Source organism: Rhamphochromis sp. 'chilingali' (assembly GCF_963969265.1).
Source record: "Rhamphochromis sp. 'chilingali' genome assembly, chromosome: 22".
NCBI lineage: Eukaryota > Metazoa > Chordata > Actinopteri > Cichliformes > Cichlidae > Rhamphochromis > Rhamphochromis sp. 'chilingali'.
This window is the reverse complement of record NC_137950.1, coordinates 23,847,203-23,857,401: the sequence shown is the minus strand read 5'-3', so window position 1 is coordinate 23,857,401 and position 10,199 is coordinate 23,847,203. Positions and strand designations below refer to the sequence as shown.

The 10,199-nt window shown below is 40.9% G+C and overlaps 1 protein-coding gene across 1 annotated transcript; it reads right to left on the bottom strand.

Annotated features, from left to right (window-relative positions):
* Positions 1 to 1,754: 1,754 nt before the first annotated feature.
* pmp22b (peripheral myelin protein 22b) lies at positions 1,755 to 9,528 on the bottom strand. The gene is made up of 5 exons (XM_080873374.1): positions 9,380 to 9,528; positions 8,554 to 8,644; positions 8,176 to 8,257; positions 5,065 to 5,205; positions 1,755 to 3,360 (listed from the first exon to the last, which is right to left on the bottom strand). Exons 2-5 carry the CDS (start codon positions 8,629 to 8,631, stop codon positions 3,200 to 3,202), a joined length of 462 nt encoding a protein of 153 aa, XP_080729500.1. The 5' UTR covers positions 8,632 to 8,644; positions 9,380 to 9,528; the 3' UTR covers positions 1,755 to 3,199.
* Between the last annotated feature and the right edge of the window lie 671 nt (positions 9,529 to 10,199).

Here is a 10,199-nt window from a genome sequence, read left to right as displayed (position 1 = left end):
TTTAAATTGCAGTCTGTAGTCTCTCTATTTCTTTTTTGAATCTGGCTTTGTTGTATTATTAATAATGGTAATAATACTTTATCAAATGGAGAAGAGTAATCTGTCTTCTACCTTTACGTCTGATGATGTCTTGTGCAGAAGAAGCTTCATAATGGCTTTGGAGGAGGCACATTTATCAGTCTGACTAAAGTAGACTAGTTGGCAGAATCACCCCCCTCTACCTCATACATGCATACTAATGGCAGTGATGTACCGTCACAAACAAGCTGAGTTCCAGACAAACCTTAATCATCATATAAGGCGTTAACGAGGTTTGACACACTTCATTAAGAAAAGAATATGATCTGCCACACCCACCAGAGGCTATTTCGGTCGGTCTCCCTTCTCGGTTCAATGGTAGATGGTGAAATGACGTGCAGTACTCCAATTGTACCACACAGCGGCAGTGTTTGCTAATCTAGTATGAGACATATAGTAAATGTTGGCTTTGCTACTGTGTGCTTCCACTGGATGGCAGTATTGCACAGGACATGCAAAATTTTTAAGCCTGTAACTATGTACATTGACCTAAGGAAATTGAAATGTGCCCGGGTACACCATGATGACATCATACATTGGAATGGTATAATGTGGTATGCACATCTGCACACACAGAGACTTCCCCAGTCTGTAAACAACAACAACAACAACACACACCCACACGCTCGCAGACCAGAATGCAGTGTTCCCATTTTACCCAGTGCTAGAATGTCAGAGGGGGCAGTAGTAGGAGACTGTGACCGCCTGAGCCTGCAACAAGAATCTTTCTTTAGAGTGTACTCTTTCACTGCTGGAGATTTAGACGCATCATCAGCTCAGTGCAAAAGTGCTAGCTGAGGAGTGACTGTTATAGAAACAGAATATTCAGACTCCATTAGTCAGAACGGCTGAGTGTTCTTCAGATTGATTAGATATGTTATAGATGTGTGCACTGCGACTGAAAGACACAGTAAGCTCCATTAAGGTGGCAAGAATCATCCTTTAATGGTTAAATTCAAAGTAGCTTTTGGTAATATCAAGAGCATTTGGTTTTGGTGTAAACATAGCACAGCTGAAAGTGGCAGCTTTACACAAAATAATCAAGAGGGCAGTTGTCATTAGAGGCAGTCTCTTCTAACTGGACCCAATGAAGAGCATCATGCTGAAAAACCATAGCAGACTATTATCTAGTGTAAGCTCAGAATGAAATACTTGAATCCAACACAGTGTAGTTCTTTTTTGGAAGGGGAGAGGATCTCAGAGGAGATGCCATCAAGTGGAGGACAGATGCTTTCTCATTAGTGTTCAGAACATGCTCCCAGTCCTCTTATGTCTGATGTCACGAGAGACACAGTATACACTGAAACGCTATCTGCGTGTTTTGAATAGCTGGCATCGTGCGCCGTGTGGGTGACACAAGTCGCATACAGCATTTGCAACCACACGCACTAACCTAGGTTTGACTGGCTAAATTGCACACAGACATTTACAGGCTGCGTTTCAGTTGCCGATGTCTTCGACTGATCTCAAACGTTTTCACACACGTCAGTAATAGCAAATATGCCACGACACATGGGTAGTAATCATCATTTTCCACATTAAGCTTTTGGAGCTCAGAAAAGTGTGTCTCAAAGTTTACGGGCAAACAGCAAAATGACTTCTGCAAAATGTAACGGTTTACTTTACATGCATATAGTGTTACAGTCCCTTGTAACAGTGGAATACACAATATTAGATAATGTGAAAGTAGTTTTATTTAGTAAGTGAGTGTTTTAGGCTAGATTGTCATAAACATTTGTTATGCACAACATATAAACAGTAAAGGTTTTATACAGTAGACAAAAAACCATCTAAACGTCAGTGGGCAGAGACTGCAGCATGTCAAACTTCAAGTATGTGAAACAGACAGTTGTATCATTACTGCAAACCTCTCTGTCCTTTTATCACTTAATAGAGTTAATATTTCAGTCATGTTTTTCCTATCATCTCATATTTTATATGGCTTCAACTTGGTGGCATTTATTCTAGTAGCGTTAAATGTATAACTTCTTCCTTTCGGTATAATGCCCCACAGTGATTATGCTCTTTCTGATACTTTTCTACAAAGACTTCTTGAGAATTGAACAGCCATACGCGCGAGGCGAACACAAACATCAGAATGATGGAAAATTAAGGCAAGAATAAAAATAAAAGCTTATTTAAAGTTCTTTCTCTGTGATCAGACTATAAACTCGCAGAATAATACTGACATTCCATTCTAAATGACTTTCGATTACATTAGTGCACCACCCCAACCGTGTTTATCCGCCGTTTACAGTAGCTGATAAAAGGGGGAAAAAAATAATCAGACACTGCAAAGTGAAATCGGCTGTGTTCCCTAAAGAAGCAGCCCGGCACTAGATGTAGAAGTGCACCGCTGGCTGAGTCTCACTTTAATTAATGGCAAGCTGTTTGACTCTAAACAATAACAAAGCAACTCTGCTGTAAATGATTGCTATCAGTAATAGGAATGATAAATACATAGCACCATCTTTTGTTGAAAGTAAGAAATGGAAAAAAGACTGAAAACAAATACACTTAAACTTGCAAATTCACAAATAGAAAAGGACCAAATCCATATTCATGGCTATGCTACATCCATGGATGTTACCACTCTCTTTTGTAAAGCAACCCCGTCGAAAATGCTTAATTAACCTCTCTATTTCTATACATGCACTTTGGTTAGTATACTTCAAGAAACACTTTTTTTTCTCTCTTACTTATTACTTGGCAATTACCAAAACAAAAAAGGCAAAAAAAAAAAAAAAAATCCCACAACAAAAATAGTCTATAATTATTTCATCATTACAAACAAAGACTGAGGCACTTAATCAGCTAAAATAAAGCTCATAGTATCCATTGACAGAGCAACACAAAAACTATGTACATATATGTAAAAAGTGTTATAAATATGTTTTAAACCATAGATACTATATACATCTTTAAACTGAGACAGTATTGGTGTTTTCGTGTTTTGGTTTGATTTTTGGTATTAATCCCCCCTTCTGTGAACTTGGTGTTTTGGCCTGGTGGCTCCACTGGTAGTTGGGCGTCACGAGTTATACTTCAGAGGGGTACTGATAGCACTTGCAGTTGGGCGGGGGGGGGGGTGTTACTGGGAACAGTGGGATGGAGTGACGGCTCATTCTCGCTTCCTCAAGATGACATAGATGAGTCCGCTGATCAGCGCCAAGGGGAAGGCCACCCACGCCAGGATGTAGGAGTAGCCAAATGAATTTCCCTCCGGCACCCATTCTGGACTCATCACCGTGTAGATGATGGCTCCGCTCATCACAAACAAACCTGCAAGGGGGAAAAGGTGACTTTTTAATAATACTGGCCATAATCATCTTAGTGTTAGATCAGGTTTCTGTGTGTCTTGTGTCCTGGGCTGAACCCTGCTTGGCGGCAGTAACGAGCAGGTCAGTTTCCCAGAAGGCATTCCCCCGCATTACATCACACTTTTTCATGCTTGTTGAACCCCATTGTGGCCTATGTAAGCTTTTCCAGCTCTGCCCACCGACCAACCTTGTCTGACATGGCACGATCTGTTTGTCAGACCCCCCCCATCCTCCCACGCCACACCTCCCACCGCCAGCCTTACTGACATTTGAACACTGCGCGGCTGGCAGTGTTCCCAGTGTCATTCCTGTTTGGTTGAGTGGGCAACTGGGTGCCAGGCAATGTGCTGGCACCGTGGAGAGAAAACCTGGGATTTTGTAAAGGGCTGCCAAGAGAGAACACAATGGACTTGCAGTAGAGATGCTCTCTGGCCAAAGGGCATGGAGTACAATGAACAAGGGGAGTATAAAAACCATTAGTAACTGGCTCATACCTAAATCTGATTCTCTCCAATAGAACATGGAAAGTGAGCATCCACTAACGGTTTCTTGGTGGTGGTGGTGGATTTGTACTGTATGAGTAGCACCTTTTGAGACTACCCAGGTGTTGCTGTGTTATTAATGCAGGTCAGAGTAGTGCGGAAGCTAGACTACCAGTCAAAAGTTTGCATGCACTTCCCAGAGGGCACTGCATGGCAGAATGCTATGGTAGCCATTTTGGTTACTCTATGCAAGTCACTGACTCTGGATCCAGCAAAACAGCCCCAGACCATCACGCTTCCTCCTTCATGTTTGACATTTGATGTCACATGTTGGGGAACCATCCTTTTGCTTACGTGACGGTGTAAAGAAAATCTTGGCTGATCAACCAAAGATTTCAAATCTTGATTCATCAGTCCATGACACCTTCTTCCAGTCTTCAGTAGTCCATTGGCTGTGTTTCATGGATCAGGCAAGCCCTTTTTTTCTTATTCTGGCATCTTAGCAATGGCTTTCTTGCTGCAGCTCAACCCGTCAAACCTTCAACTTAAAGCCTTCTCTTTACAGTCAAAAATGAGACTTGCTTACCACGATTACTCTTGAACTGAACATTTAAAGCTGTGGTCTTGTGAATTGGCTGTCACACAACCTGATGACTCAACTTCCTGTCAGAGTTTCTCCAAGTTTCTGAGTGCCTTTTAATGGTGAAGGTGACTGTACTCACTGACACATTGAGTTTCTTCACCATTTCTCTGACAGGAACAACCTACACTTTCAAGCATTATGATCTTCTGTCTCTCTTCCTTTGTTATTTGCCTTTTACTTGCAATTTTTATAGCAACACACATCTTTTTGCAGTACAATACTCATGCTACCCTACACGTGGATCGATGAGGTTATAAGTAGTCAATGAAAGTTGGGACACATTTGATGAGAGCTGTTTAAATTTCAATTTAAAAAAAAGAACTGCGGTGTTCTAAAACATTTCAGTGACCATGTATATTAGTCATTCTTGGGAAAATAAAGAAGATTTCAATTTTTCAGCTTCTCAAAATTGAAAAAAAAAAGCTGATTTATTTGGTTGCTACTGTTATCAATGAAATGCCTAATTTTTTAAATACATTTTTATTATATTTACTCACGTAATATAAAAATTATGTGAATGTGTTAAGGGTGATGAACTCACTGGCAAGGATCTGGAAGGTTCCAGTGAGGAAGAAGCGTCCACCCTTCTGCAAAGTGAAGAGCTGGCAGAAGAAGAGGAAGAGAGACAGGCAGCTGAAGATGATGGATAGGATCATGACAGCCTGGACCGACTGAATCCACTCTGCAGGGGAGAGAGGGGAGTTGAAAAGAGAGAGAGAGTCCTGTCAGCAACAGCACGCCAGTCATCATGAACCAGAGCATAATAGATGTTTGATTGACTTAATGAACACACAACAGGATGAGAAGACAGAAATGAAAAAAATCCAAACCCAAAGTGTACTGTTGTACTGTGCCCCTGCTGAATTTAAGCATCCTCACAAATAAAACATAATGAGGAAGCCCTGGCATTGTTGACTTCTGGGAATCTATAATGGATCCTTAACAATGAAACCTAGGTATCTTATTTCTAAAAGCTCTGTGAGCCCCTCACAGTAGGACCTATGACTAAATGTGCCATATTGATTTTTCCTCCAAGGCCAGGCTTCTAGAAGCTATTAACCCATTAGACACCTGTATTGACAGAGTCCACCATGCACCATCTACTCTACTGGTGCTCAATCTCCATGTATGGTTGTGTGTTTTTGCGTTTTACTCGTGCTGCCATTCCAGGAATCATTGGACTTCCAAGCAGTGTCTATTTCTTGACTGATGGTTTTCCATGCTTACTTCCTACCCCATCAGGCCCTATCAGGTTTCTCACCTTACCTCACTTCCTGCCCCACAGGTTTCCTGAAGCACTCGCGCTTTCCCTTCCTCTATATACTTATTTAGTCTTTCGCTTTAGTCACATTTACTATTTCTATTTTTGTGCTCTTATCTCCCTAGATCTGTGTGTATTGGCATAAGTTGCAAATGCCACTCACTAGCTGCTGTCCAGTCCTCTTTAATATAACTCAATCTGTATGCATGCCTCTGCGAAGGTTTGACATTGAAATATATGGATTTGTCTACTTCAAAATTCTCATACATCTGTGATTTATTGATTCTCTTACTTTTTTTAAATAAGAGGCATATTGCGGTTTTAATGGAGGCGCACTTACAAAGTGAAAAAAGGCACAGTGCATAATTTATTAGTGCTCGTTCTCAAGAACAACAAGGATGATTAAGCAATAAAACAGCTTACTTTGTGTGATGTTTTTCACTTTAACTGACCGCATTTTAACTCAGCATTACAACAATTCATTACCCTGTAACACATTTCATGCATTTTATTCTGTGGCCGTTTAAAAAACAATCACAGTTTTTCTGGTGAAACTGCATGATGACTACATAGAGTTACCAGCTCGGAGTCAGGTTTCCTACAATGGCAGCAGCAGAGAATGTCCCGAGGACCACTGGCTCATAGATGAGATATGGGAAGAAACATGACACATTGCAAATCTCCATCCATAAAATGTCGCCAGCTTGATACCACACCCACGCAACAATTAGATTCCACTATGATAACCGTGTTTTCAAATGTTATATATAAATCTGTGATAACATTTTGTGAATGCAGCGACAGTACACTGATTTCTAATAAACAGCCCTCCAGCCCTCCTTCCTTCCTTCTTTCCCGACCAGTAGTAGGAAACAGTGACATCGCGCATTTCCCGGCATGAGGCGTGCTTCACGGTTCAAAATAACACAGAAACCCAAGAGGGACTCGCATTCAAAAATGAACATAAACTGGGTCTGGGTTCATTATTATTACGGAAATAACTTCCAGGAAGAGCAACTAAAGGATTCTGCTGAAATTCAAAACAGGAAAATAACTGTTGAAGCTTTTCCCAAAACAGTAAACAGCAAAAATAAAACTGCTGTAGTATTCCCTCACTTGTTTATGTGGTGTAGGTCTGTGCTGGGGCAGCAGACATTCCTCGACCGCTAAATTTAGAGCAAGTAAATTTTGTGAAGTAATTTTCCTGGCTGCAAGCACGTGATGTTTAACTCACTCAGCATTTGATAACTGTGGCATCACACAGTGTGTGTGTGTGTGTTTTTCTTTTCTTTTTTTCATGGCAACACTGAAGGTTTAGAAATTCCCTAAAAATAACTGTGATGCCCATGATTATGATTTGGTTCAGAGGAAAGTTGATTGCTCAGCAAAGCTTCCAAAAGCTCTTTTGAACGCAGGCTTGGCCCCAACGTGCGAGCAGACCACTATCTTCCATCTCTCAAAGCCAAAGCAAAGACCTGGGAACGGCACACGCGCCTTGTTAAATAAACACTCTGCGTCAGTGCACCAGTGAAAGCAAGTCAAACAAACTGACTGCACCATCAAACTACCTGGCAGAGTGTGCAACCACTGCTGCCCCTGACAAAATACACACTGGCTGAACGCAGCTCATACTAGACAAATGACATCAGCCAGCTACAGCCAGCAGCTCTTGCAGCACTGTGACGGCACTTTTAGTAGCAAAACATACAGCTGATGCAGAGTGAACATTCATGAAGAGGAAAATATATCACTCTTTGACTGTTTTGACATTGTAAAATATTTGTATTTAGTGTCTACTATCAATATGAATATCAGTATTTCTAATTAAAGCATCCAGTGTCTGACTTTGTGTACATAAATCTCCTAACGCTGCACCTGCTGCCTTAAATTGTCCTAATGATCCCTGCAAGCTAACACGGGACACTAAGATCTTACTCTGGGCGTGACCCACTATCAGCATGCTATGTTCTGCTCACGGTGGTCCAAGGTTTCCCTGGTTTCAAACACACAGGCACATAGATTTAAAACTTTAAATACTCTTTGCAGCCCCACCCTGATTCTCCACAGCTCTGTTACTATGGACTCCCAACACGAGACCTGAATATGGACATCGCACCACGACTATTTATACAGTGGCAGCCTATCAGCTAGCACTTCAAAACAGCACTGCCACATTCTCTGCCCTAGATGGCACCACAGTTCCAGAGTAACTGTGACACACCCACACCATAGGGTAGGTAAATGATGGATTTTTAAAGTAAAGCAAGTTTAAAACTGAGCTTCAGAGAGAACAGAGCAGCATGTAAATTCCCAGTAAATTCCCCAGCCACTGTATTGTCAACAAACAGTTTAAAGGCAAACAGCAAAATATAAGTGAGGCTGGTATCTGACCTCCAGTTGATGCTGGGATACATCCAGAGGTAGTACAGTTTATCCATAGGTCTGATGTGGTAGATTCACCTGTTGTCCATACCTGGTGGCAACAACATACAACTCAGTCAATAAGAGAAATAGATCTCATTGGCATAGTTCTATTCCTAAGACACACATAAATAAGTTGAATAATAATTATTTTATGTTTAGTGGTGGAGGTAAAACATCCATAACGGCTCCAAGAGAGTCAGTTTGCATGTAATCCTCCACGATATCTTATATCTTCAGGATACTGAGTGCACATGCATGCCTTTCTAATTGCTCCTGCTCTGTGTGCATGCTCACTATGACATCTGAACAAACAGAGACATGGGTAAACATGTCATTTTCACTCACGCTGACAATTGTTGACACAAAGAGGAGAACCAGAGCAGCGAGGTGCAGGAAGATGATTCCAAGTAGCAGGAGCAGCATCTTTACAGATGATCTGGAAAGCAGTGAGTAGAGGAGACAATCAGACGGTCAATGTACGTGTGTGTGTATTTGTGTGGATGTCAGATTGGTGGGATATGGGTGTGTCGCTGCAGCACGTTCAACGCGGACAGCCTTTTAAGAAATTTTATCTCAGCCTGTCTGTTTGAGATGACAGGATCCTTCCATAACATCAGTTTCAAAAGACGGTAAATAATTAACGATATTCTTCATATAGTCAGAGGTATGGTGCCTTTGAGTCACAGCCAGTGTAACAGCAAGTTTGTCAATATGATTAAACTTTAAAGATTATCTCAGGAGGGACCCTTTTTGCTTTAACTTGTTCCAAACAACACAAAATCTTGGCTTTTTTAAGCAAAAATAAATAAATAAATAAAATAATAATACGTCTTTTTTTTCTTTGAAACTCCTTAAATCCGCCATATATCATTTACAAAACTGCATTTATTTCAGTTATATTCGGTTTTTTTCGGGTAGCAAAATGACTTGTTAAAACAAAGCGAAGGAAACACGATTAGACAAAGGCTTATTAATTCTGTCTATAGTTGAAATTAATATGCTAAACTTAATGCCAGTTTATTTGCGGTGACAGCTCAATTCCCCCGTGTCTGTGTGTACGCGCAATGAAGCAGTCTGCGCGGGGAAAATCTCGTTTCTCCCTTTAATCCGCCGGAACTGCCTGAGTGCGCCTGAACGTAACTAAGTTTAGAAAAAAGCAAAGTCCACTTACTTCGAGCGTAGAGCTTGTACGTCCACAAAAAGAGAAGCAAAAGCAAGTTTGCCCGAAAAAGAGTCCGACAGCGGTAGTCCTCTGTTCTAAAAGTCGCTCTCAGACTAGATTGATGCCAGGACTGACGTTCTGTTATAAAGTCTCATTATGGAAGAACAACGCCCTGCGTGCGTCGCTGCGTCATGGAGTGACCCTCTGGTTCACAGCCAGTGTTCCCAATATAGACGCGCTATGCGTAATGCCATGGGTTGCCTTAGTTACTAACTTACTGTGTGTAGTAACCTGGTAGTAATTGTTTGGCTGTCGTGGTAACTAACAGCAACTATGTGATTTCGAGGTTTCTCTTTCATCTTTTGTTGTATTAGGTATTAGGAAATTAATTTGGCGTTCCATATTGTAGATATTTATAAGTAATGTAATAAGACATCTGAAACTTTCTTTTTTGGCATATTTATAGTTTATATCATTAAATAATAAGGGGATTTATTTGAAAATCAAGCACAATTGTCCAAGAATTGCAAGACATTAGTTGTTGGTTTTTTCTTAATTTACGTTCATTTCTTGTTTATACAAGGAATCTAAACAAATGATAAATAAATAAAGACCTTTTTCTGGTCATATATCGTATGTAATAGCTTATGTGTTTGTGGTACAACACTGTAAGGCAATGAAAAGCAACGTTTCCTTGGAAACCACGGGAGTCAGAGTGACAGACTCGGTTGTAATGTTTTGTAATGTGATTTAGCGTGGGCCTTCTCCCTCTGGTAGTCATGAACTACGCGCTGTGACTCACTGCGTGCATGAAAGTGTGGATGGGCAT